At 53.0% G+C, this 27,926-nt stretch overlaps 1 protein-coding gene and 1 long non-coding RNA gene across 3 annotated transcripts in view; one reads left to right on the plus strand and one right to left on the minus strand.

The window, feature by feature from the left end:
- Positions 1-25,462, plus strand: part of LOC120371297 (glycine receptor subunit alpha-4-like) — a 40,478-nt gene extending 15,016 nt beyond the window's left edge. The window contains exons 2-11 of one of the 2 annotated variants that reach the window (XM_039486911.1): positions 616-697; positions 1,498-1,565; positions 3,703-3,926; positions 6,197-6,279; positions 7,986-8,126; positions 8,621-8,835; positions 12,153-12,302; positions 20,035-20,059; positions 22,806-22,819; positions 24,553-25,462. In XM_039486911.1, coding sequence (XP_039342845.1) covers positions 619-697; positions 1,498-1,565; positions 3,703-3,926; positions 6,197-6,279; positions 7,986-8,126; positions 8,621-8,835; positions 12,153-12,302; positions 20,035-20,059; positions 22,806-22,819; positions 24,553-24,840 — 1,287 coding nt within the window. In that variant the 5' untranslated portion in view covers positions 616-618 and the 3' untranslated portion in view covers positions 24,841-25,462. Of the gene's footprint in view, positions 1-563; positions 698-1,497; positions 1,566-3,702; positions 3,927-6,196; positions 6,280-7,985; positions 8,127-8,620; positions 8,836-12,152; positions 12,303-20,034; positions 20,060-22,805; positions 22,820-24,549 lie in introns of both variants that reach the window. The other variant, XM_039486910.1, reaches the window with a different exon arrangement.
- On the minus strand, positions 15,223-16,621 carry LOC120371299. Its single transcript, XR_005584262.1, has 2 exons — positions 16,483-16,621; positions 15,223-15,487 (listed from the first exon to the last, which is right to left on the minus strand). It is a non-coding gene; the product is annotated as an uncharacterized LOC120371299 (long non-coding RNA).
- Positions 25,463-27,926: the final 2,464 nt, after the last annotated feature.

Here is a 27,926-nt window from a genome sequence, read left to right on the forward strand (position 1 = left end):
CCCATGGCTTATTCTGTCCCTGCTGCAAAGCTTCTGCTTCACCTGGCACCGAGGGCTGTATGCTGCAGCTGCTCTCCCCGAGGTCAGACACTCCTCACAGAGAGACCCAGACGCTGTTATAGGTAAGAGGAGAAAGAACAGCTCCAGCAAAGAGCGAACGCCTCCCTGCCGCCGGCAATGCAATTCCCCAGCTGCATGTGACTGTTTAGCACTGGTCACGTACAGTATTTCGAACACACCGCAAGGGGGAACAGCTGCTTGTCCAATTCCTCGATATTTACAATACTCCCACCCAACCCTGACATTGAAAATAACCATGCTAGCAGGTTGTGAGCTTCCTCAAAGCAGTGCCATGGCAATACCAGCCAGGATGACAGCAAGCTTCTTCAACCCGAAGGCCTGTCTGTGCCAGGCAGGTCTCTGGCTCTAGGAGCTCCACCACAGCAGTGCCTTGAAGACTCCTTCTCCCCAGCTCTCCATACAGCACTGAGGCAGATGCTGAGGCATTCCTGGCCCAAGAGGAAGGATTCCAGCCTGCTAACCTCCATCCTTTCCCCCTTCAGGTTGGTTTCCGGGAAAGAGGAGATTAAATCCACTTCCACAGGCTCTGGCCAGCCGATGTCACCCTCTGATTTCTTGGACAAGCTCATGGGAAAAACATCAGGGTATGACGCCCGGATTCGACCTAACTTCAAAGGTAAATATGGGGCCCAAATAAGGCTTAAAAATCCCACCGCGACAGAAACCCAGAGTCTCTCAGACAGCACTGACTAGAACCAGGGACAGTGTGAGCAAGTGATTTGGTGCAGGACCCATGCCAATGCCAATGCCCCTCAACCCTGACCTGCCTCCCCTGCTATTCCAGCCTGGGAACCTGCTACAGCTCTGCCATTGCCCCTCCATTCTGACCTGCAGCCACCCACTATTCCAGGCCAGTTGTTATGATTACAGTATTGCCTGGAGCCCCATTGTGCTCGGGGCTGTATGTTCACACACACAGTGAGAGACAGCCACTGCCCCACAGAGTTCACAGTCTAGCAGATAGGACAGACAAAGAGAGGGAGGGGAAGCATATACCTAGAGAGGGAAGCAACTTGCCCAAGGTCCCAGTGGCAGAGTCGGGACCAGAACTGTGGGCTCCGGACTCCCAACCCACTGCCCTTGCTTTTGTCTACAAGTTTTCAAGAGGTGAAGAACCAGCCAGATTTTTGCCCCCATGGCCTTTTCTCCGTCCCCTGGAGAAACCCACAGCTACAGAGTTTGTAAGTGTAAATGAACCCATGGGGGGTCTGGAATTCCCCCCCCACACATCCCCTTAGAGTGCATGTGTGTACGCAGGTGTATGGGGGTTCTCTGTGTGTGCATGGCTGTATATCTATCCAGGCAAGTGCCTGTGTGTTTATTGAGGTGAGTGACTGTTGGGGTGCAGAAGGGGAGCAATTCCCCTCAGACCAGCTGCTCTAAGGAGGGCTCACACCTTGTCTGCTTGTTTCTCAGGCCTGCCTGTCAATGTGACATGCAACATCTTCATCAACAGCTTCGGCTCTGTCACAGAAACCACCATGGTAAGACTTCACCATCTGTCCCACCCTTCTTCCCAGCCCCTTCCACTCCCCCAGAAGCCTGCGGAGGGGACAGCTGGGTGTGGCACCTCCCATCAAGGGCTGGGAATTTGGCCCTCTTTGCTGTGCCTGCACCAGGATCTTGGAATGGGCGACCATGAGATCTGGGGTCAGATCCAGCCCACCTGAAGGTTTGTTCAGCCCCAGCTGTAGTGTTAATCCTGTAGCTATCATGGAGACCCATTGCCCATGGTACTGGGAGACTTATGGGGAAGTGGTGGGACCCTTGTGGGACAAGGGGCTAAGCAGTGGGGGGCCTTGGGGGAAGGGTGTGAGAATGGACTAGGAACCGCATTGTGGTGGGGAGAGGTGGATGGCAGGAACCTCGTGAGAAGCTGGAGCCTTCTGGGGGCCAGAGAGGGATGCAGGAAAGAGATTAGTATTTGCTCCCTTCCGCAGGCCAGTCTTGCTGCTCCCCAAGGATGTGCAAGGCCTCTCTGAACTGGTTCCTGTAGGAGTGTTTCATCCCCAATGAGGTGGGGTAGCGCTGCCTGGCACAGTACATTCAGCCCCCCTGTGAGGAGCAGCGATGTCCAGCCAAGTACCCAAGCTGCCTTCCCCACCTGAGGCGGGGCCCCTGAGGCTCACGGTTTCCTTAAGACATGCCAGGCAGCGGGGGCCAGAAGTCCTGTCCTTTGGCCAGACCCACTGTCAGTCTTGTAGATGAGACTGAACTGAAAGGCCATGGTCACTCCTGGCCATTGAGGACCCTAGGGCACCTTCTGCATCAGAGATGAACCATATGCAGCAGGGCCAACCCCCAAGGTCCTACAACCGTGAGTCAGACCCTCCACTCAATCATGAGACTAAAAAACCCTCATGATGTTTGGGTCAGAGCTGATGATGTGTTTTTTGCTTTTTTCTTCGTTGAGCTCCCTCTCTTCACCTCAGTGTGTGCAACTGTTAATGCTGCCAACTCCCCCCTCCCCACCCTCCAGTTGCAGAGTTAAGCGAGTAGCAACCCACATGTAACTCAGAGCAGTGTGAGGTGCAGCAGGCGGCACTGGGATGGAAGAGAAAGCTGTGCTGCTGGTCAGAACAAGCAGATCTTTGCTTTAGGAGAGCTGAATGGGCACGGGAGAACTCTGGCATGTGACCCTGAGAGAAGAGGGCTGCAGGGGCTGAACTGAAGTCAGAGCTGCTGAAATTACAAAAAAAAATCATAGGAGTTCTAGGCTAAGCCTCAGGCAGGAGGGAATGGATCATCCCACCCTGTGGCTAGGGGCCTGCAACCTAAGTACAGTGCCCTCACAGAAATGGGGAGGACAGTTTTAGAGGTTCAATTAGCACAGGAACCGTGACTTCTTTGCTGGTGGCAGGGGAGTGGGGGGGCCCTAAGACAGTGGTAAATTTACAGTAAGTGCCAACAGCTGTGAAAGCGAGTACTATCAGAGGAAAAAGGCATTTCAGAGAAACATATCTTTAAAACTATAGACAGTTTATATGCAGGCCTGGCTTACCCATCTTCCATAGGAAGACCCTGGCAGGTTTGAAACAACCCCAAATCCTCTCACAAGGCCTGTCTCTGGTCACAAACTCCTGGCCTGAACATGAGACACCGACCCCCTTCCGCAATCAGGGCTGTCCCTGTCTAGTTCCAAGTACTTTGTTTGCCAGGAACTTTGAGCCAGGTCACTCGGTCTGCTCTTCTCAGATACAAGAGGATTTGTTACCTGCATTATCTTCAGTAACTGGGGATTTGCATTAGTCACCTTGATTGACATTAGCTCCTGTAGGACACATCCATGAAGCCAGGAACACAGTCACTATAAACGTTCTAGATATTTCAATAGGGTTGTTAAAAATCTGACTATTCCAGAGTGCCATAGTACCTGTCACTGGCTGCTCCCTCTCACCCAGCCCTTCCCAAGAACGCCTCTCCGCCCCGTGCGGAGGAAGGAGAGCTTTGCCTGCTTCCTGCAGCAGCTCCAATTGACTGCTCTTCCCCAGGAACCTGGCCCTCTTTCTCCAGCCCCATTCATCACACTAGAGCCAAGTCCCTTGAGGCATGATAGGTGTTTGATAGTAGGGAATATTCTTCCTCCCCAGCTGGTTGTGATAGGTGGTCCTCTCCCCTTAGGATTACCGGGTGAACGTCTTCTTGCGCCAGCAGTGGAACGACCCCCGCCTGGCGTACAGGGAGTACCCGGACGACTCACTGGACCTGGACCCCTCCATGCTGGACTCCATCTGGAAGCCAGATTTGTTCTTTGCCAACGAGAAGGGGGCCAACTTCCACGAGGTTACCACCGACAACAAGCTGCTGCGCATCTTCAAGAACGGCAACGTGCTGTACAGCATCAGGTACCCACGGGGCAGGGAGAAACGGGGAGAGCTCCCTTGTGGGTGTGTGAAGGGAAAGCAGGAGAGGAGATTCCGCCTACCTAGGGGGGAAACAAGGCAGGGTCATCCCGGGAAAAAGGGATCAAGAATGAGTCTTAGGATCATGGACACATGGGGATAGAGGGATCTCATCTAGGCCATCCCTTGTATTGAGGCAGGTCCAAATATACCTAGACCATCCCAGACAGGTGTTTGTCCTCTAACCTGGTCTGCAAAACCTCCACTGATGAGGATTCCACAACCACCCTAGGTAACATGTTCCAGTGCTTAGCTACCCTTAGAGTTAGAAAGGTTTTCCCCAAGAGTCAACCTAAATCCCCCTTGCTGCAAACTCGGATGATTATTTCTTGTCCTACCTTCAGTGGACGTGAAGAACAATTGATCGCTGTCCTCTTCATAACAGCACTTAACATATCTGAACACTCATCAGACCTTCTTTCCTGTAACCTAAGAATGTTCAGTTCTTTCAACTTTTCCTCATAGGTCATATTTTCTAAACCTTTTATTACTTTTGTTGCTCTTACTGGACTCTCTGCAGTTTGTCCACATTGTTCCTAAAGTGAGGTGCCCGACACTGGACACAATACTCCAGCTGAGGCCCCACCAGTGCTGAGTAGAGCAGAATAATTATTCTTGTGAATACACCCCAGAATGATGGCGTTTGCCTTTTTCCTGCCAGCATCACACTGAATATGAGTTAACAATTTGTGATCCATTATAAACCCCAGATCCTTTTTTGCAATACTACCACCCAGCTAGTTAATCCCCATTTTGTAGCTGTATGTACATTTGATTTTTCTTTCTTAAGTACTTTGCACTTGTCTTTACTGAATTTCCTCTTGTAGATTTCAGACCATCTCTCCCATTTATCAAGGTAATTTTGAATTCTAACCCTGTCCTCCAAAGGTCTTGCTACCCCTCCCAGTTTGGTGTCATCCATAGATTTTATAAGTGTACTCTCCACTCCATCATCCAAGTCCTTAATGAAAATACTGAACAGTACCAGACCCAGGATGTACCTCTGGGGAACCTACCCCACCAGATATATCCTCCCAATTTGACAGCAAGCCATTGATAACTATTGCAAGTATGTTTTTTCAACCAGGTGTGCATCCCCCTTATAGTGATTTCATCAGGACCACATTTCCCTCAACTCTTGATCCTCTGACTTGTGTAGAAGGGAGCACTCACTGGAGGCGCCCCTTGGCCTGGCTGGACATGGTGTAGCATCCTTGTCCTTTCCAGCACCCCTTGCCACTGGTCACTCTGGTCTTGTGGTGGTGCCTCATCTTACAACTTGGCCCTCCGGGAAAGTCACATTTCAGTTCTACCCCTTCCAAGATGACAAAGTCTCACAGATAATCCAGTATCTTTGCATCAGGCCCCCAGCTCTCAGCCCTGTGGTCCTTATATACTTCTCTCAGGACTTCAGATCATCCTTATCCTCTTACAGCCAGTGGCTGGTAGGGAACCCAGGCCCATCCTCTGCACTGGGTTCCAGTCCAGGGACCCTTGGACGAGCAGCCAAGGTCTGCTCTGTCAGATGCCTTGCAGCTGCCTCCCTGGACTCCTTCCATTAGCCTTTCTTCAGGTCTTTACCCCAGCCCCTTCCTTGGCTCTTGGTAACAAGCAGCACCTCCCAGGGCTTCTCCCCAGGGGTCCAGTTCCTGTCCTTGTGCCAGAGTCAGCTGCAGGAACTTGCTCCGATCCTGCATCTGCCAGAGAGGAACTGCAAAGCTCTTTGCCTACAGCCTCCTCCAAGTCAGACTTCTCTTTATAGTCCCACCCAGCGCGTCCCCAACTGGGCCTCATCTTTAATTACACCAGATGCATCCTCCAGATGCCGCTCAGGCCTACATTAACCCTTTCATCACCCGTGTGAGGTCACTACCCCGTCACACATGGCATGTATACCCCCCTGATTCGCACATGTCCCTCCCAGCGGTGAATAGCCTCTTACTATTACCAGCTCAGGGAGTTATTCCTTTAGCTGGAGTGATACAGGCCCATGCTTGTAGTGCTGAAGTTTCCTGGCTCAAGCCCCCTGGTGCGGGAGCCATTACACATAGAACTAATGAGAGGTTCTGTGCCTGCTGTTAACCATGGGCCAGCAGCACAGCTCGCCGACCCCCACAAAGTCCCAGGGCTGCTATGGAAGACAAAGGGCGGGAAGGGCTATCCAAATGCAGCAGGCTCAGGCAAACCTGCTCCATTCTTTCGGCTCCTCCCAGGCTGACGCTGATCCTCTCCTGCCCCATGGATCTCAAGAACTTCCCCATGGACATCCAGACGTGCACCATGCAGCTGGAGAGCTGTGAGTATCCCCTGGGAATACAGGGCAGGGATACGGATGTGAGGCAGGATTGAGGGCCGTGTCCCACCGTCTCTCCAGGTTGCTCCTGTGGTGGCTGCCTGCAGCAGCACTAGGGGAAGGCCAATCAGCAGGCTGTGTCCAGCAGCTGTCTTTGTACATGCCTCCCATGCTGGCCCCCTCCAGAGCTGGCTGCATGTAACCCCACTTCTCCTGCAGCCTGGGCCCCCTCGGCCCACACACATCTGCAGCCCCTGCTGTTGCTTGTGACTGAGGGGGCTGCTGGGTAACCAGGAGAGGAGAAAGGGGAAGGGTGCAATGGAGGGAGATGGGGAAAGGGATGAATGGAGGTGAAGGGGAAGCAGGGGAGGAAAAGGTGGAAAGGAGGGGCAAATGGTGGCAGCAATGAGAAGATGAGCCAAGGAAGGCTATGGGGACACAGCTGAGGGGGACTGTGGGCACAGGAGGGAAAGGGGCACGATTAGTGAGCAGCTGAGAGACACCGTGTGGGGGGAATTCTGACCCTGAGCCTTCCCTTCATTTTGGGGTGAGTGGCCCTCTCTTTGGGACTGGGTGTCCTACACTGCAGGAGGGGGAGGGGAAGCGGGGAGAAAATAGGCCTAATACTTATATGAGACCCTGGCGAGAGGATCATGGCTGCTAGAAAAACGCCATACTCTACTTCCAGGAGAGAGAGAGAGTGTGTATTTCTGATGCTATGCTTGGGGGAATTATTACAAGTGTCAGAGTGTGTGTGTGTGTGAGAGAGAGAGAGAGAGAGAGTTGAGAGTGCTGTGCCCATCTTGTGAGTGCTCTCACTGTGAGAATAGCCAGTATATCCCAGGTGTGCTCGTCAGTAGGTTTGCATGAGTATGAATTTCTGTGGAGGAGTGCATCTCTATGGCATGATGTGCATGCATTTGTGTCTGCTATTGCATGTGTGAGTCTCTTAGTGCATGCTTGTCTGTGGTGCGTTGCACATGCATGTGTGTCTATTACATGGCATGCATATCTACACATTTATGGCTATCCCCTTCCAAACAGGAGCACTTCCAAGTCCTTATGCCACTCAAGTCCCAAGGCATGAATGCATGGACTCACAGCGCGCATTGCAGGCAGCACTTCAACATGTCCAGCTATGCAGGGCCAGCTCCAGGCACCAACATTCCAACCTGGTGCTTGGGGCAGCAATCTGCAAGGGGCGGCAGTCCCTGTTGTTTTTCCCTCAAGCAGCGCACGGAATTGCCGCCCTGTGCGGCGGGGGCAGTCCATGTGCCCTTAGAGCGGCAGGTGGGTTTCCGCGGCGGCGGCAATTCGGCGGCAGCTTCTATGTTTAGCTGTCATAGACGCTGCCACCGAATTGCCGCCGCCGCAGAAACGCGCCTGCCACCCTAAGGGCACACGGACTGCCCCGCCGCCCATGGCGAAAACTGTAGAGCCGGCCCTGCTCACATGACAGGGCAGAATTCCAACTTGGGAAGTTCTCCACTGCACCACAGCCCTTCACAGCTACTGCGGGCTAATGGACTAAGCTCAGTGGGAATGCCCTGTGCCAGCACACGGAGCAGCCTCAAGTCTGCTTCTCCATCATCCTGTTTCTAGAGTTGGCCTGAAGGTTCTGAGAATCGTCTCCCAATTTTCATTCTCTCTCCCCTCGTTCCCTTGCTCCATCCACCCTCACTTTCTCTTGTGCTCTCTCGGTTTGCCAGTTGGCTACACCATGAATGACCTGATCTTTGAGTGGCTGGAGGAGCAAGAAGCTGTCCAAGTGGCAGAGGGCTTGACGCTCCCACAGTTTATTCTGAGGGATGAAAAGGATTTGGGATATTGTACAAAGTATTACAACACAGGTAAGTGCGCACGCACACACATGCACACACACACACACGTACACACACACACACCAGTAGAAGTCTGCCATGACAGCATCACAGCACAGGTAAACAACCCCTGTAGATTGCCCCACACATAACTCCACCCTGGGGTTTCTGCAAGTGATCAGAGCAGGGAGGGTGATCCTCATCCCACCCCAGGAACAACAGTTTAGGCCTGGAAGTGTGGCTGGAGATTGTCTCCGATTGAAACAGCAGGGGAAGCTGGGAGCATATCTCCCTGAGTTATCACTTGCCAGGCCAACAGGGTAATGCCCCAACTCTTACAAAGAGTGCCAGGGGGCCGCCAATGGCCACACTGGGCCAATGCCTTGGTTTTGTGTCTCCCCAGAACCCCAGCTCATGTGCCATGAGCTACGGAGTTCTGACCAAGTCACCACAACCTCTCTTACAGCTTCCCAGACCTAGTGACCATTCATGGCGCTGACCTGTCCTTCTATCTCTCCTTGCAGGAAAGTTCACCTGCATCGAGGTGAAGTTCCACCTAGAGAGACAAATGGGCTATTACCTGATCCAGATGTACATTCCCAGCCTGCTGATTGTCATCCTCTCCTGGGTCTCCTTTTGGATCAATATGGATGCTGCACCCGCCCGGGTAGGGCTGGGGATCACCACAGTGCTGACCATGACCACCCAGAGTGCGGGCTCCCGGGCCTCTCTGCCAAAGGTCAGTGGAAGGGGGTTACGGATCACATCAGCATTGCCTGTGCCATCATATCATCTATTCCGTGCTCCAACACCACTGCTCCTCCCACTCCTCCGGCTTCACCCAGCTGTCGTGCAGGGAGATCTGGAGCAAAGCAGGCCCAGAGCAAGCTGTTTGCTTCTATCCCAACTTCCTGGGCACAAGCTATGTACCCCAGTACTCTCCCCACTCCCCCTACTGGATGGTAACTGTATGTCAGGTCCCAGACACAAGAGGTCTCAAATCCTGTGTGGGGTAGAACCCAGTGCAGGTACCAGTAACCAAGGGCCAGATCCTCAGCTGCAGTAGAATGATGTAGCTCCATTGAAGTCAATGGCGCAACACTGATTTAGCTGAGGAGCTTGCCCCTGTTCTCAGTGCGCTCCGGACCTGCTGAACCTACAGGAACATGCACTGTGGAGAAAAGTCTCACCTTACCACCACTGGGCCTCACTGGAGCTCTGCTTCCTCTCCTGTGCTGCAGCAAACTGTCCTCACGCCAGGATCACTCTCAGTCACGTTGTTAACCTCCCAACAATGTGAATTTAGTAGCAATTGCAAGGATGGAAAAGCAGAACTACACTGTAATTACAATCACTGCATTCGAAAATGGAACTGAGAAGCTCAAGCCTGGAATAGCTGGGGGCTGCAGGTCAGGCCTGAGGACAGGGGCGGCTCTAGGAATTTGGCCGCCCCAAGCACGGCGGCACGCCGCGGGGGGCGCTCTAGCAGTTGCCGGTCCCGCGGCTCCGGGGGACCTCTTGCAGACGTGCCTGCGGAGGGTCTGCTGGTCCCGCGGCTCCGGTGGAGCATCCACAGGCATGCCTGCGGGAGGTCCACCGGAGCCGCGGGACTAGCGGACCCTCCACAGTCATGCCTGCGGGAGGTCCGCCGGAGCCGCCTGCCGCTTGGCACGCTGGGGTCTGGAGCCGGCCCTGCCTGAGGAGCATTGGCAGAGCAGTGTGGGGAGCCCAGACCTGGACTCGCAAGGGGTTGCATGTCAGGAAAGAGGGGCATTGGCAAAGTAGGTGTGGGGAGCCCAGGGCTGGAATAGCAGGGGGCTCTGCAGCTGAGGGTTGAGGTACTCTGGCAGAGCTGAGCACAGGAGAAGCTTGCTCCTCCCCAGCATGCACTATGCCTCATGCCAGTCTGTTCTCCAAGTCCCCAGTTCACAAGCGATTCACGCTGTCTGGTGCAGTTGAAGGAGGTGTTTCAAATTTTACCTTTCTGCTGCCAGAAAAGATCCCTTTCGGCCAGGCCGGCTCCTGTCAACATGTTCAGCCCATCTGCTCACCGGGACTATTTATAGTTTCCTAATTCAGAAGCAAAATGTTTCTTCCTGCTTCCTGCACATCTTGAGGATGATGCTAGGTTTTTTTCAGCTAACCCCATGCACAGAGAGCAAACAAATGATGCCATTAGCCAGTAAGCACATGTTCCAAGAGTCCTGCCCTAGATGTTGGTGATGTCCCTGTAACCGCAGGCGCTAGAGGAAGCACAGCTGTAGCACCTGGAGTCTGGGAGGGGGAGTAAGGGATGGAGACACAGTCTTGGATGCTGACAGGGTAAACCTGGCCCTGAAGAGCTAAGCTGAGAGGGAACATTCCTGTGCCTTTCTGTTCTGACTTCAGCAGAAACCATTGTCTTTTAAAGCAAACAAACATCCCCTGGCAGCATTTGCCACCCTGCTATTGACTCACTCGGAGTGAAACCAGTTCTAAACAACTCAATCTGACGTCCTTGAGCTCCAGTGTCCAAGCAGAGGGAAATGCACAGAGAGGACAGTCAGCATAAGCAGGGTCAGCTCCAGAGGAGTTACAAGCTCTCCCTCTTGTTCTGTTAAGGGGTCAGGGAAGGAAAAGTCTTTGCTTAACTGTGGGCCAAAGATCTCAGCATGCTGGATGCACATTTGGTGCTAAGCTCAGTTGAAAACCTGGCTCCATGTTCTTCCAAAGCTGACAGAGTCCAGATTTTGTGAGGAATTTAAATGAGGTTTTCTAGTTGTTAGCAGGAGGAAGGGGATTGTACTAAGGGTTCTTCTTTCAGCTCAAACAGGGGCAAGAGCTAGTTATGAGTTATTCAGTATTCACGTGACAGTAGAAGCCCCGACTCAGAGCAGGGCCCCATAATAGCAGGTGCTGTACAGACACATAGTAAGAGCCAGACCCTGCCCCCGAGAGTGAATGAGTGGTGCATTGCATCAGAACACCAACTTTTCATCACCACAAGCTAGAGGGTTTTGTTTCGATCACAAGTAAAGTGAGTTGGGATGTCTTGTCCTGCTGCCCATTGACACATCATAAAACGGCATGACTGGCAAGGGAGATTCAAGGCTGGAATAGCAGGGGGCTGCAGGTCAGGAGTGAGGGGCATTGGCAGAGCTTGTGAGGAGTGGGGCAGGACTGGAAGAGAAATGGATTTCCAGACCAGGACAAAGGTACCTTGGCAAAGTTAGCTCAGCTCCTGCCAGCCCCATGTACAGGCGACGATGGGACAAGCCCCTGACTTTAATCAGCTCTCGAATCCGTTCTTAAGAAAAGACTGACTCAGGCCACTGAACCTCCCTCACGCTCCCAGGCATGAGCAGTGGCTGGGACTGGCATTGTCTACTGTGGCGTTGGTTAAGGGGCTCCCACTCAGTTAGCTCTCAGGAAGGGCCATGAAGCCAGCCTGGGAAGGGCCTGCCCTTGGGTCAGTCAGGGCTGAGGGGGAGCAAGATGCTCCTCTCTTGCAGCACTGGGAAGGAGCACCATGCCGGGGAGGGCTGCTAGCCAAGTCAGCAGAGCCCCACAGCTGTTCTGCCCAGCGGACCAGTGAAGCAGCGACAGCGACGATAGGAGACGAAAGCTGCTTTGGGTTAATAAAAGAAGGAGCTGGGAGGAGACACATGGGTGGAAAATGCGTCAAGTGCTGCATAATTTATTTTCTTCTTCCCCTTTTTTCATGGCCCCTGCCGGCCCCACATGGGGCCTGCCCCATCGTGGCGGCTCCAGGAGAGGGTGGGCACAGAGCTGCTCTCCTCACTGCTTTAGCACAATCACCTCTGGGGTCGGAGATGAAGGGAATGAAAAGAGGGAGAGAGAGAGAGAGCGAGGGTGGGGGAGGGGGAAGAATGGCTGAAAAAGGGAGGAGAGAGGGAGAAGTGAAAGGGACTGGGCAGGCCAGAGGAGATGGTGAGAGGCTTTGTCTAGCAGAGGGGTGTGGGAGGCCTGGGGCCAGAGGATGGCCCTGTCCCCACAGGCCAGAGCAGCCCAGGCCCTGCGCTCTCTGACCAGACCTCCCTCCATGCCGGTTTGCAGGTCTCCTACGTGAAGGCCATTGACATCTGGATGGCCGTGTGCCTGCTCTTCGTCTTCGCCGCCCTGCTGGAATACGCGGCCGTCAACTTCGTCTCCCGCCAGCACAAGGAGTTCATGCGCCTGCGCAGGAGGCAGCGGCGCCAGAGGATGGTGAGTCCCCCCACACCCTCCAGCACACACTGCACCCTCAGCGTTACCATGGGGACTGGCTGGCGGGGATCTCCCCGGCTGGCCCTCCCAGGCCCATACGCTGCACCCGACCACCCCCGGAGCCCTGAGCGGTTGGAGAGGCCTGCGCCAGGAGTTTAACCAGGCTCTCTCAGTCGTGTCCCAGTGCTTCTGCTCCAGGGAGCCCAAGGGACAGCCCTGCGAGATGCACCCAGCCTCGGGGCACCTGGGAAGCAAGCCTTACAAGACTTAAAACCTGCAATCCTGCTGCCCAGCTATAGCCCGGTTGGGAATGGCCACTCGGCTTGGGCAGATACGGTCACAAATTCCCAGCCAGTTTAGAATGACATCATAGGGGCTGAGAGCAGGCAGTGACTCCTTGCGGGGGGGCATAGACCCCAGTAATAGCGTCGAGCTGGGGGAGACAGTGGCCTGCCAAGGGCCTGATGGCACCTTATTCTTTCCGCCTACGGCCCATGGTCCCAAGCCTGGCTGGAGGGTTCTGTTACCTGGGAGCAGCTCTGGAAACCCACAGCCCCGAGACACCTGTAAAATATCCCCGAAGCATCCTGCTGCCCTCAGTATGAGTCTCGCAGGGCCCAGTCCTGCTCCCACTCAAGCCAAGGAGAGATTTTCATTGCTGTGGCTGGGACCGGATCAGGCCCGAGATGGAGGAGGCCTGAGACGCAGTGCTGCCAGCTGCTAGCTCAGTCACACTGCCCATCCTGACCCCAGACTCAGTGTGTGGAAACAGAAGAGCTGGTAAATCCTTCTCTAGGGCCTAGAACACCTGTCAGCGGAAGGCATCAACACACCGAGCCGAGAAAGGACTGTGTGTGTGGTCCCCAGAGATCTCTACTTGGAGACCCATCCGAGGCCAGCAGGCTGAGCGGGGCCACAGGGATTATTCCAGGGCAGCCGCTTTCCTCCAATAGGAAATGCCATCACTCTCTGTGCTTTAAGGTGTGGGTGTGCTGGGGGGTGGGGGGAGATGGCCCTCTGCCCCCCGTCCCAGGGGCAAGGTTATCAGTATGTCGTCATGGCAACAGAGGATATGCTGCTGATCAACAGTCAGGGCATCAAACAGGCTCTAAATAAATAAAAGCAGCATTGCCGAGCTGCGCGTTGGTTGCCTAGTGACCAAGCCCAGATAGATGGTGCTTGTTAATAGTGAAGCTCTGATCTGAAGTGAAGGGCCTCTGCCTGCTCGCGCTAGAGGCTGGGGAGTGCCCATATGCCAGGCCCATATGCTGCCGCTCATGACTGGCAAGCGACCCCGGCCAAGGCAGAAAACCAACCTCCCCAAGTCTCTGCACCAACCGGCCGTGGATTGCAGCAGCTGAGTGGGGCCTGGGCTCAGAAACCAACCCTCACCTAGGCTCCTCTTCCTCCAGCAGAGCCAGCTGCCCGGGCCATGCTGCAGTCTGCTCAGGTGGAGGTTGTGCCAACGCCCCATCATCAGCGGGAGCCTCCCCGCTGCCTTCCAGAGGGCTCCAAGGCAGGGAGCAAAAGGCAGATAGGCGTCCCTTGGAAGAAGCAGAGCAGCCCACAGACGAGGCCTGACTTCCATGAGATTGGCAGGCCCAGGGAGCCAGCTCCAGGGCTGGCCCTTTGTAGCCTTCCTATTCAATTTGTAATTAAGTTGTGCTTCTCACTTTCCAGTGTCCTCATTACCTTCAGAGGGGCTGGGTGGGCGCCCTCTGGTGGATATTATAACAACTGCAGATCCCGGTTATTCAGAAAGAAAGGCTCAATGTAGCCTGGTCAATAAGGGGCCTGATTCTTCCCTGCCCCTTACCAGAAGGGAGCCTGTGACAGCTCCCTGGCCCAGGTGTGAACAAACTACCAAAGCTGCAGGGCAGAATGAGGCCGTCAGCCCCACTCCCTCATTCCGTCCTGCATGGGGACGCGGACCCGCATCTTCTGCTGCAGTTAATGTGAGACCAGAGTGCTCAGCACTGCCAGAATCAGACCCTCAGTCTGGACATGTTCCTGGCACATCCGTATTGCGTGTGGGCACAGTGCTGCTGTCCGACCTCTCCAGACACCCATGCTAGGGGCGCTGTGCTGCCAGAGATATGTACCTTCATAACCTGCCACTTCACTCTCCCCAGCACTGCATCACCAGGTGGGCACCCTTCACCCTTGCCCATTATACCCTCCCTCCTTTTCCCTGGCACTATGGCCTTTGCTCAAAGCTTCTGTGCACGTGTGCTGGCTGGTGGCGCCACCAATCATCCACTGTCCTGTTTTTGTTTGGTCTGCACTATTGGATTCCAAAAGGGCCTGACCAGCCAGACGCCCAGCCTGGAGTCCTTGCAGCAGCTGAATGGCCTGACCAGCCGCGAGCCCACCTATGGAACGCTCTCTCAGTTCTGCAGCTCCAGCTCCAGCTCCAGCTCCAGGGTAAAAGCAAACCAACCACCCCCCACTGTGAGAAACCTCCCTGGCTCAGCCCATTCTGTCCCCTTCTCTTGTGTTAACCTCCCCTCACACCTGCACCCTCAGCCACGAAAAAATGGGGTAGTCCTTTCCACTGGGGATAGCTGCATCCATGGCCTGGCCTGGCTGCACAGCAAAGTTATCCTGCAGGGATGCTCAAAGGCTAGGAAGATGAGAGCCACAAAAATACTTGGCGTGGGGGTGGGGTTTGGATTTAAAGGGAGTGAAACAGTCTCACTGTCCAGGACAGGGGTGCATAGTGACTAGGACACAGCAGGAATTTCTGGATTCCAATCCCATCTCTGTCACTGTGTGACCTGAGCCAAAGCATTCTGCCATTATGTGCCTCAGTTTTCCCCTCCGTAAAATACGGGTAATGATAAGTACCTCGGGTAGGGGGTGACTGATCAATGATCACAAGAGTGGTACGATTTCTATGAAACAACACCGTCACATTCCGTGACTTGCACCTTCTCCAAAGCGTTTTTGCAAACATCCCTCAGAGGGACTAAGACATGAAAGTTCTTGCCTAAAGCCCCACAGAAAAACAATGGCGGAACTGGGTCTAAAACTCAGGCATTCTGACCCCCAATCCTGTGTCTAGTCATCTCCCACTCTTCCTTTTGAGGCTTCTACTCCGCATCTCTCCTCAGAAGGGCAATCTCCTTTCCGGCGTGCCAGTCACTGCTTCTTACGGATTCCCCATGGGCAGACAAAGCAGCTCTCTAGGGACCATGGAAGAATGTCCAGTCAGAGCAGGGGTGGGCAAACTACGGCCCGCGGGCCACATGTGGCCCATCAGACCATTTAATGCGGCCCTCAGCTCCAGCCGGGGAGCAGGGTCGGGGGCTTGCTCCACTCCGCTCGGCTCCCAGGAAGCAGCCGGCATGACCCACCTCTGGTTCCTACATAATACACGGAGGTGTGGTCAGGTGGCTCTGCATGCTGCCCCGTCCACAGGCGCTGCCCCTGCCGCTCCCATTGGCTGTGGTTCCTGACCAAAGGGAGCTGCAGGGGTGATGCCTGCAGATGGGGCAGTGTGCAGAGCCGCCTGGCCATGCCTCTGAGCCAGAGGGAAGACATGCTTCCAGGAGCTGCTTGCACTCCTGACTCCCCGCCCCTGCACTCCAATCCCCTGCCACAGCCCTGATCCCATCCCGCCCTCCGAACCCCTCGATCTCAGCCCAGAGCCCCCTCTTGTACCCCAAGCCCCTCATCCCCAGCCCCACCCCAGAGCCCGCATCACCAGCCAGAGCCCTCACCCCTCCTGTGCCCCAACAGCCTGCCCCATCCCTGATCCCCCTCCCACCCTCCAAACCCCTCGGTCCCAACCCAGAGCACCCTCCTGCACCCCAAGCCCCACACCAGAGCCTGCACCCCCAGCCAGAGCCCTCACACCTCCCCATACCCCAACCCCTGCCCGAGCCCTCACCCCCTCCTGCCCTCTGAACCCCTCAGGCCCAGCCTGGAGCCCCCTCCTGCATCCCAAACCCCTCATCCCCAACCCCACCCCAGAGCCCTCACCCCGCCTCCCCCGCACCATAACCCGGAGCCCCTTCCCGCACCCTGAACTCCTCATTTCTGGCACCACCCCAGAGCCCGCACCCCCAGCCAGAGCCCGCACCCCCATCATACCCCTACCCCCATTTTGTGAGCATTCATGGCCTGCCATACAATTTCCATACCCCGATGTGGCCCTCGGGCCCAAAAGTTTGCCCACCCCTGAGTCAGAGCCTTCTGACCAGTGATCCTGGGAATTTCTTCCAAACGCACTCCCAGGAGTGGGCAGCAGCTCCCCTGAGCCTTCACGCCTGAGGAGAGTGACCACAGCTGGACAGACCAGTGCACTGAGAGAGAGGTGGCGTAAGAAGGCCTTGGAGAACCCCTGGGCAGAGACATTCTGTTTGGTCATAAACACACAAAGTCCAGCACAGTGAGGACATGCATATGGGGTTCAGAAAGGTGCAACAGGTGAAGTCAGGTGGGGCAGGTGAGTGCAGGGAAAGCAAACAATGCTCTAACCTGAATGCTAAATTCAGTGAGAACAACAGGGATTGGCGCAGGTCAGAGTGGTGAGGGTGGGAACAGGACTAATAAACTCAGTGCAGGTCAGAGCAGTGAGGGTGTATTTGGATGTGCAATGAGGACTGTCACATTCAAGGCAGGTCAGAGCTATGGGGGTATATTTGGGTGTACAATCAGGACTGTCACAATTGGGGCAGGTTCAAGCGGTGAGGGTGTAGTTGGGTGTGCACTCAGGATTGTTACACAGTACAGGTTAGAGCGGAGAGTGTATTTGGGTGTGCAATCAGGTCTGTCACTCGGGGCAGGTCAGAGCAGTGAGGGTGTATTTGGGTGTGCAATCAGGTCTGTCACTCGGGGCAGGTCAGAGCAGTGAGGGTGTATTTAGGTGTGCAATCACAGGACTGTCACACTCGGGGCAGGTCAGGCTTCCTGTATTTTTGTTAGTACTGCTCTTGGACCCCCCAACATCCTCAAAGGAACCTTCTAAAGAGTTTCACGGTCAGATAGAATGAAATGCCCATGTTTGCTACGGACAACAAAGCACTGTAACCCTGCATGCCTCCTCCCCTACTGCTCTCCCTTTGTGATCTCTCCCAGCCCCACTATGCATCCTGTTGCAGACCCCCAGCAACCCCAGAAAGCCCAGCTGTCTTACCGGTCATCTGTGCACACCTCCGAGCTGCCTCAGCCCCACTCATCTCCCTCGGCAGAGCCAGCTTCCTGTACCACCTCCCTACTCTGAATACACAGCTCCATAATTCAAAAGGGATAATAGAAGCCAACTTAGATTGGATGTTCCTGGTTTCCCTCCTGCATAATTACTCACCGGCATATTTTGTGCCGTCGGAGAGTATGCAATCCTTCCAATTAAAGATCCATTAAAGACAAGAGGAGACATTCTGCTCTGTCTCCCCAGTGTAAATCTGGGACAAACCTACTGAATCCAGTGATTTACACCAGCCTTGCAGAGAGTAGAACTGGGCCCAGCTACCTGCTCCAAGGAGTTTACATCGTAAGGGCCCATCTGTGCTCCAGATTGGCAGCATTACAGTGTCGCTACTGGATCCCCTGACACAGTTATGTCTGGAGTGTAGTTGGGGCTGTTTAAAGCACAGCTCCATTCTGAACAGGGTTTGTTAAGAACTGACACCTTCTTACTCAGCAGATCTCAGCCCCTGGGCTGTAGGAGAGCCAGAGCTGCTGACAGAGCCACTATCGTAAGTGTGTGCTGAGTTTTACTGCTGTTAACGCTGCAGAGCCTGTGTAGTTAAGGCCTGCCTGTGCTGGCAGGGAGTCCTGATTTCAGACTTTGGTGGCCAGGCACCAGCATGGTTGCAGTGGTACAAACCCCAAATGTAGACAGAGTAAAGTGCTGGCAGCTCCCATTTTCCCCGAGTGCATCGTAACCCAGCTTCCAGCGCCACTGGTGCTAGCAGCAGCTTTACGGGGCTACCCTAGGGGTTTGCACTGGGGAGGCTATGCTGGTGACCAAGAATCAATGGCTGGAACTGGGGCAAACCCCCAAGTGCAGACAACACTGGAGACAGAGAGAGCAGGAGTCTGTTCCTTCTTGTGCCTCGTGACAAGGCCAGTCTGTGGCAGATGGGCAAACCCATTGCAAAGGGCAGGGGGTCGGGGGGAAGGAGGAATTGCATGCATCTCACCAAGGGTCTAATCTGAAGAGAGTGGGACTGCACAGGTGTAACAGAGCAAAGTCTTGCTGGCTCATGGGACACACTAGATTACAATGCCTTTTGCACAGAGCCACTTGTTAGAGTGGAACCTTTGCTGAAGCCAGAAAGAAATGATTGTTTTTTGCAAAGCCCTCCAGCCAGAGTCAGCCACCTGCTTTTCCCCGTGGCAGTCCATGGATGGGGATTGGCACAAAGGTGGCATTATGTTGTTGCTTTTAACAGCAGTATTGTCAGGAGGAGACCTTGTAACAGGCTCCTGGCTTAAAGTCACCTTTGCCCGCCCTCCCACAGGGCTGAGAGTTCTGTGGAGTGCTTCCTGGAGATGCAACAGAGAACCTCAGCCTGTGTTTCTAGCCCTTATGGCCGGGAAGAAAACCTTCCCGACGCAAATGGAACCAGTGCAGCAGTCTGTAGACAGCTGAAAGAATAATTCTCTGAGGGGTGAACTGCCCCTTTCCTCTCAAGGGGGCGTTCAATTTAAAATCTGACACATGGTGCTAATTTCAGTGACAACATAGTTCCACTGCTGATTGTTTTAACACCCAGCTAGAATGCCTATCCCAGAAACCCAGACTACCTCCCCGACTCACTGCCTGCTGCCAGCTTGTTATGCAGCTGCCATACAAAGTTCTGCAGCAGGTTGGACATGTACAATCTGAGGGCAGCATAAAACAAACAGAAGGTCATATCAGATTAAATAACCGAGAGGACTCCCTAGTGACTGCATTATTCATGTCCAGGTGAATCCAACCCTCGCTCTAGTACTATACCTGGAACTGCCACCGAATCTCTAGTTGGCCGCCCCAGATAGGGTGACCAGAGAGCAAGTGTGAAAAATTGGGACAGGGGTGGGGAGTTATAGGCACCCATAGAAGCCGGGCCGGCTCCAGACCCCAGCGCGCCAAGCGCGCGCTTGGGGCGGCATTTTGCCAGGAGGGCGGCAGGCGGCTCCGGCGGACCTTCCGCAGTCATGCCTGCAGGAGGTCCACCGGAGCCGCGGGACCAGCGCACCCTCCGCAGGCACGTCTGCAAGAGGCCCCCGGGAGCCACAGGACCAGCGACGGGCGGCGCGCCCCCTGCGGTGTGCCGCCGTGCTTGGGGCGGCCAAATTCCTAGAGCCGCCCCTGCATAGAAGACAAAGCCTCAAATATCGAGACTGTCCCTATAAAATCGGGACATCTGGTCACCCTAGCACCAGAGTGCCACAGAACGGAAGGACCTGGCTGCAGAAAGTAGCTCAAGCTTGCTGCCCACACAGGGCTTTACTCAAGAGCTGCTCCCTCTTCTGGATGAAACTGGCAAAGCAGGATTTCGGCCTGGGAGGGAATTCCATTCTGAATGTCAAGTTTAACATCTCTTGATTTCAGTCTCTCTTTCGCACAGCCAGCCGACCCTCCGGCCCAGCGACAGAGCCTTGTCTAGGGATTCTCCCCCATTCCAGCCGCCAGCATAGCTGCACCAGTACAAACCCCATGCAGAGAGAGCTTGGCCGATCAGCCGCAGTTTGCGCCAGTGCAGCTCACCTGGCTGACAAGTTTGCTTACCTACACTAGACATTTGCTCTATTGCAGCTGCATCGTGGCTGCTATTAATGGCAGCTCTTGGGACACAGCCTCCATCTAGGCAAGGCCTAATATAACTGCAGATCAGGGTTCAGCCTTGGGGTTTGGTGATCCTCTTCCCAAAAGCACCAAACTCCTCCAGCCAAGAGAGGTGAGTCAAACCGCATCTATTTCTGCAGTGTAAGAAAAAGCTGAGGTCATCATTCCAGCTCCTAAAGGAGCAGTGAAGGGCACAACCCTCTGTCTGGCTTGGCAGTTCACCTTTAGCAACCCTGCTGTGTGCGCCATTCTTCCAAGCACTCTCTCTGCTTTCCTGGATTTTGCAGCTAGCGGTAAATCTAAAGAAAGGGCTAAATAAATCTCTGCAATGAAAGAAAACTAATATCAATAATTTACCAGCTTCCTGTTCTCCCCCCGGGAGAGACTTGCTTAGTAGGCAGGTTATCTGTTAAAGAGCCAAATCAGTGCTCTCTCTGCATGAGAACCCCCTGAGCTGGCTGCTCTCCACCCCAGAAACTAACATCAGGGAGGAGTATAGTCCCTGCTCACTCATGCAATGAGATGAGCGGGTCTGTGCTGAGGACCCTTGTGAAAGTGAGAAATAAGCACAATGATGATGATGAATAATCATGCTTTATCATTTCTGTAGCCTTTCATCCGAGGATCTGACAGCCCCTTACTGACACCTTTTTCATGATTGTCTGTAGGACAATAGTGTTCAGAGATCCCCCAACTGAGATCAGAACCCCACTGTATCAGCCATTCTACACAGAAAGGGACAGTCTTAGCCCTGAAGAGCTTACAACCTAAACAGACGAGACAGTGGGTAGGAAAAAGGGTTACAACATACAAACAGAAGCTTGGGGAGTGAGGTACAGATATCAAATGACTTGTCCAAGGTCTGTGGCAGAGCCACATGTTGATCCCAAGTCACCTGAGTTGCAGCCCCATAGTTTAACCTCAAGATCATATTTCTTTCCAAATTAATCGCTGGCATAGTTGAGAGCAAGACCATTGAAGTGCCGCTGGATCCTGTTGATGCCAGGGCTAAATTTGGTCCACTAAATATTGGAACTCCTCGTTGAGGTAGGTAAGGGATGACTATGGCTCATTTGACCCATTACTGAAATGCAGCCACTTCTGGAGTCAAACAGCAGCTGTTAACCAGCACACAGCAACATTACCCATGAGAGGAAGTGAAGCTGAGTGTCGTTATCCAGACTGGAATTTGCCCAGAACATAAGAGTCAATACTGCTACCCTGGTGAAAAATGCCACCGGGGTCAGGGCCTCAGTTTTACATCTTGTTTGAAAGAAGAAATGAGCTTTAAGGATCAGCTTACTAAGGAGTGAAAAGAACTTTCTATCTCAAAGAAAACCACAGTCCATATGGATCGAGTGAGGCTACAGAGCCCCCTTCTGGGTGTCTTGACAAAAACACCAGGGCCAAAATAATCCACTGTGGGAATGTGGGCGACAGTCAATTTATGGTCATGCTGGATGAAAGAGTCACTATCCAGCACAGGTGGTTCAGCCCTCTGGATTTATCTAGGTAAGGTGACCCCAGGGAAGCTATGCAAAGGTTTCCCCCCTGGATCTATATCACTGTGTGTTTCTATAAGTACCCCACACTGACAGGCATGCTAAAGCCCTCCCCATGGAGCAAGCCAGACACGGCACTGCTGTATGGGATGATAATGTAGTGTGAGTAGACAGGGTTAGAAACAGCAGCTCAGAGCTCACCTAGCGTGCCCCGGCAGCCTGGGCATCAATTCTGGGCCCTGAGCACTGCCTGCAATCCTATTATAATATGGCTGCTTATGTCTGTAAGTCTTGTTCTATAGACACACAACAATGGGTGTAGTTCACAACATGTCCTCACAATGTATAGATAGGGATAGTAGGGCCCACTCACCCATCCCAAGAGGATGCTAATCAGGCCTTTACACCATCTGCCACTGTATTCCTGCATCGTGGAGGCATTGGTAGTGACCCAGAGTTAAGGGGTTGTTAACATTTTCTGTATTACAGTCCCTCTCTTTCACAGTCCAGTGATTGCAGCAAGTCTCTATAAACATGCTGCAAACATGGAAAACATAATCCCAACTATACATATAAGATGATGGGGTCTAAATTAGCTGTTACCACTCAAGAAAGAGACCTTGGAATCATTGTGGGAAGTTCTCTGAAAACATCCACTCAATGTGCAGGGGCAGTCAAAAAAGTGAACAGAATGCTGGGAATAATTAGGAAAGGGATAGATAACAGAACAGAAAATATCATGTTGCCTCTATATAAATCCATGATACTCCCACATCTTGAATACTGTGTGCAGATGTGGTCCCCCCATCTCAAAAAAGATATATTGGAATTGGAAAAGGTTCAGAAAAGGGCACCAAAAATTATTAGGGATATGGAATGGCTTCCATATGAGGAGAGATTAATAAGACTGGGACTTTTCAGCTTGGAAAAGAGATGACTAAGGGGGGATATGATAGAGGTCTATAAAACCATGACTGGTGTGGAGAAAGTGAATAAGGAAGTGTTATTTACTCCTTCTCAAAACACAAACTAGGGGCCACCAAACAAAATTAATAGGCAGCATGTTTAAAACAAACAAAAGGAAGTATTTTTTCGCACAACGCACAGTCACCCTGTGGAACTCCTTGCCAGAGGATGTTGTGAAGGCCAAATCTATAACAGGGTTCAAAAAAGAATTAGATAAATTAATGGAGAATATGTCCATCAATGGCTATTAGCCAGGATGGGCAGAGATGGTGTCCCTAACCTCTGTTTGCCAGAAGCTGGGAATGGGCGACAGGGGATGGATCACTTGATGATTACCTGTTCTGTTCATTCCCTCTGGGGCACCTGGCATTGGCCACTGTTGGTAGACAGGATACTGGGCTAGATGGACCTTTGGTCTGACCCAGTATGGCTGTTCTTCTGTTCTCCAGACCTGGCCTGGTAACTCTTCCAAGGATAATGTCTCCAGGCAGGGACACTTGGCTTTCCGGACCCTGCTGCCATGTCTCTCAAGCACCCCAACCAGCAAACAGTGGGGGAGACGGCATCTGCACCAAGGCAATGGGCTCCCAGCGGGGCTGCTGCCTCAGTGCGCTGGGGAATCCTTCAAGCACCAATACTGAGGCCCTGACCTCCCCCACCACAATCCTCTTCCCCATTCACTCTGGTTACCCCTATTGCTCTGCTCACCCCTCATACAGCAGAAGCATGGGGGAGTCCCAAGGGGGTGGCGAGGGGCTATGCAGGAGGAACATGGGGGGCAGGTGAGGATGTGGGGGACAGGGGCGGCTCTAGGTATTTTGCCGCCCCAAGCCTCGTGACTGCCCTGGTGACTGCTATTACAAACACGCCATTCCTCCCATCAACCACAACACCCTGAAACACACCCATCCACTGGCAACCTGCCACCATGCATGCAAGCCCTTTCCTTCCAGTACGCCCCCTCAACCTCCTGAGCAATCCAAAAAGAACCATTCCCAGCCCGGCCGCCTGATCCGAGGTGCAGGCTGCACTCTGTGTGCACGGAGGTGGGAATGTTGTGGGTAAAATAATCCAGAGGAGGTTACCAGGGCTGGGTAAGCACTTAACTGTGATTTCCTGGCTTTTCTATGCTGGTATGTACATGTAACAGGTTCCTGCTCCAGGTCTTTGGGGGAGGTACACTGTGTGGAGACAGATTATCTTAGCTCAGTGGTTCTCAACATATTTATCATTGTGGGCCGCATATGCGGCTCTCTCTGTTTATGTGAGGGACACACACACACACACACTGTATGGCCCTGAGGATGTCACATGGGCTGCAGCTGTGTGCTGATGGGGCCACAAGCAGCCTGCAGGTTGAGAACCACTGTCTTAGCTACTCACACATCACTGCCTATGGGACAGATGCATGGAAAGCACAGCCCTGGTCCAGCAAAGGCATGCGTGAGTGTGAACCCCTGGGCCCACGCACAATCCCATAGCAGGGTGTCCCACTGTAGCCAGTGGGACTCCCTGCTATGGGATCTGCTATCCTGACCCTTCTACCTGCACAATACAGGCTTATAAATGTGTGATGGTATTTGGTATTTCTAAATTCTATATATCCATGTGCTGGTATAGATATTGTGTGTGTGTGTATATATACATATACACACACACACACACATTTCCATACAGTATATACACTGTATATGATCAAAACAAGTTGGTAAGACAACTGCCACCTTTTCATGCTCTCTGTATGTGTATATATATCTCCTCAATATATGTTCCATTCTATGCATCCGAAGAAGTGGGCTGTAGCCCATGAAAGCTTATGGTCAAATAAATTTGTTAGTCTCTAAGGTGCCACAAGTACTCCTGTTCTTCATGTGTATATATACATTCTCTGAATAGACACACTCCTGCAACACCTTCTCTCACTGTCTGGCATCTAACTGTGGCCAGTGACACTGAACTCACACGTCATTCCCTTCCCCTCTCATCTGCTTCTCTCCAGGAGGAAGAGGTTGTCCGTGAGAGCCGCTTCTACTTCCGTGGCTATGGCCTAGGCCACTGCATGCATGTGAAGGATGGCAGTGCTGTGGAGGGTCCCAGCATCTACAGCCCCCCTCCACCAACGCCTTTCCTGAGGGAGGGAGAGGCAATCCTCAGGCGCTACGTCGACAGGGCCAAGCGGATCGACACTATCTCCCGAGCCGTCTTCCCCTTCACCTTCCTGGTGTTTAACATCTTCTACTGGGTGATCTACAAAGTGCTGCGGTCTGAGGACATCCACCAGGCACCCTGATGCAACATGGGACATGGCGCCAGGCAGGGAGCTGCTATGTCTTCCCAGTCTCATGTGCGCACTGAGGTGTGGGCTGGAACCTTCCACCAGCACCAGTCAGACACTAGTAGGTTTGCCAGGACCTTGTCTCTCTCTGACCCAGAACTTCTAGTACCAGCTGAGAAACTTGGGCATGATGCTGCCTGTGAGGACCTGGCTGTACTCCATCTACCCATACTCTAGCATGGCGTTGGGGTTTGCTGTGCTGCTTGAGGCACTGGCCTTTATCATCTAGACACGCTCCATCTCCCAGCAGGGAGTTGGGGAGTGCTGCACTGCAGCTGTCCATAACCAGTATGGCTTTAGAGGGTGCTAAGATGCTGGAGCTGCTGCCCTCCAAAACAGAGACATGTTCCATCCCCCGATACATAATCAGCATGGTAACATGGGATAATGTACTGCTGGGAGCGTATCATTCTAGAACGGGACACTCCATCTTTCCAATACCCGCACCAGCACAGAGCTGGGGGCGCTAGGCTACCGTGTGCCACAACTTGGACAGGTGCCATCTTTCACCACCCCAGCAAAGTGACAGAGGGTATTTGCTGCTGGAGGTGCTGTCCTCCCTAACCCAGCTATAACCCACCTGCTAATGCCCTACCTTGGTAATGCTATGCTCCCGGGGGTTCTGTCCTCCTCCATAATCTGCTGTGGAAATGTGGACAACAGTCAGTTCGTGGTCAGACTAGATGAAAGTCACCATAACAGTGCTCCCAACACAGCCTCATGGTGCTAGGATGCATTGTGCTGCTAGAAGCGTTGTGTACCATCCTCCAGCGGCCAACAACCTAGCATGGTGATGGAGGGTGCTGTACTGCCACTATGGTTATTAACCAGATCTTGAGCTCTTCTTAAACTGGCAGACCTCATCCAGCCATGCAAACCAGGCCAGGCAGCAATGGACACCATAGGGTAATCAACTCTTCCTCTGATATTAACATTCTTAGCCTTCTCGTCTCCTCGCTTCTTACCCTTGATTCTTTATGGCCATGGAGCAGAGGTGCACCGCTTTGGTGAGCATGTCAAGTGCAAGACACCCAGCTTCCTCTGAGACTCTGAGGAGTCTGGTCAGAAGGCTGGGGCATGAAAATGGCAGTAAGGCAGAAAGCACTGGAGCCAGCTCTGGAGATGGTTCACTGTAAAGGAAAAGGCTTCAAGGGTCTGTCTAGGGGGCCGTGTTTATGTTCTTGACTTACTCTGTGAAGAAACATTCCCAATTCTCCTCACGATCCAGCCAGTCCACTCCCCTTCTCGTCTCATGTCGAAATGAACAGAGCCACCCGAGTTTGCACATTATGCAGAGCTCTAACATGGATTTCAGGTGCAGGAGTGAAAGGGAAGGTTTTTTAAAAGGTCAGAATAAATAAGGGCCCAATCCTGTGTGTGATGAGCACCCCTAAATCCCACTGGTTAAACTGGAACTTAATGGTGATCAGAACCAAATAGGAGGTGCTTACTAACTGGCAAGTTCAGGCCCAAAGTTGATCTCTCTTAAAAGGTTTTGTTGGGCAGCAGGGTTCTCTAAGGTGCTGTTGGCCTTCGTGTCTGATACCAGAGGGGAATGAGTCTGGGGATGGCTAGTGTCCCTGGATCAGCACCTTTGATCTCGCCTGTGGAGTTGCCTCCAGCTGCAGTGAGAGCAGGTTACAGTCCTGCTGGGACAGGAAAGGGTGAATGTGTTTTCCAACCATAACAACAGCAGCAGGAGGAAGTACTGGCCCTCACAAATCTCCTTCCATTCCCCGCCTGTTTTCCCTTTCCAACACCACTAGGCTCTCTGGCTCATTTTAAACTGGGTCAAATTCACCCCTGTTGCAATTTTATTGAAGTCAATGGAGTTGCATCAAGGTTGTTTTGTCAAGTAACTTAGGCCTAAATCTTAAGGAGTCTAATAATCTGGGGAAGAGCGGACCTGAAATAGCTTAGAAAAATCCACTGCTCTGCCCCAAGAAATAAAAGCAAAAGGCAACATTTATATAGGTCCTACAAAAAACAAAACAAAACAAAACAAAACACCATGTTTGTGCTATCATTCTCCCTCTCTGGCATTTTGAGTTTGCCTGTTCCCTCTGCTCACATGTAACTAACCCAGACAGTGCCCAAAGCATAGCTCACCTCCTCAGAGATGCTGGTGCTCATGCTGTACAGCCCTGTCTGGGGCTTCCACGCCACGCACAAGGTGGGGCAGGGGAGGGAACCAGTGTTTGCCAGTTGGACCAGGACAGCCTTGTCAGGAGAAGTAGGATGGTCACTTGTCTAGAAGCTCGTTACAGGCAAGTGCAAGCCACAGCACAGTGAGCAGCGGGTGTCCCTTTAAATCTCTGCATGCCTGGGACCAAGCGCCAGGCTGCAGAAAGAGGGCAAGGTCTTGGCATATCTCACAGTGCCTCTTATTGTAGATCTGGTCCAGATGGGCAAACGGCACAAATCCGCCTTGTTGAAAAACTTCATGGACAATGCCCAAGGGACAGTAACGGGGCTGAACAAGGGAGCCCTCTTTGACTGGAGCCAGGCCCCCAGTCAGCTGGTGCCAGACCACCTCAGTCCCAGCATATACAGAATCAAAGCCAAAAGACCGGAGAGCAGCCTCGCTGGCCAGGGAAACAAGGGACAGAGTGCAGGTCACAACAGCTCTCTCTGCTATAATAATACCCCAGCAAAAGGTGTAGAGCCCTCAGCTCCCTACTGCAGTCACATCAGGTGCCCAGAGACACAACTTGGACAGTTGCCATCTTCCACCACCCCAGCAAAGTGACAGAGGGTATTTGCTGCTGGAGGTGCTGTCCTCCCTAACCCAGCTATAACCCACCTGCTAATGCCCTACCTTGGTAATGCTATGCTCCCGGGGTTCTGTGATGGGAAACCTTATACAAATCTAGTCTTTTCTCAGGCCTTACCCCCTTGACATCAGTTGCCAGAGTAAGAACGTCAGGATTTAACCCAACAAGGATGCTCAGCACCTCACAGGATTGGGCTTCCATAGCGCTTTTTGTCATCCAAAACTTTTAATTCATTAGCGAATGTTTGTAAATCTCGCCCCGCCCTTT

Source organism: Mauremys reevesii, linkage group 9 (genome assembly GCF_016161935.1).
Source record: "Mauremys reevesii isolate NIE-2019 linkage group 9, ASM1616193v1, whole genome shotgun sequence".
NCBI lineage: Eukaryota > Metazoa > Chordata > Testudines > Geoemydidae > Mauremys > Mauremys reevesii.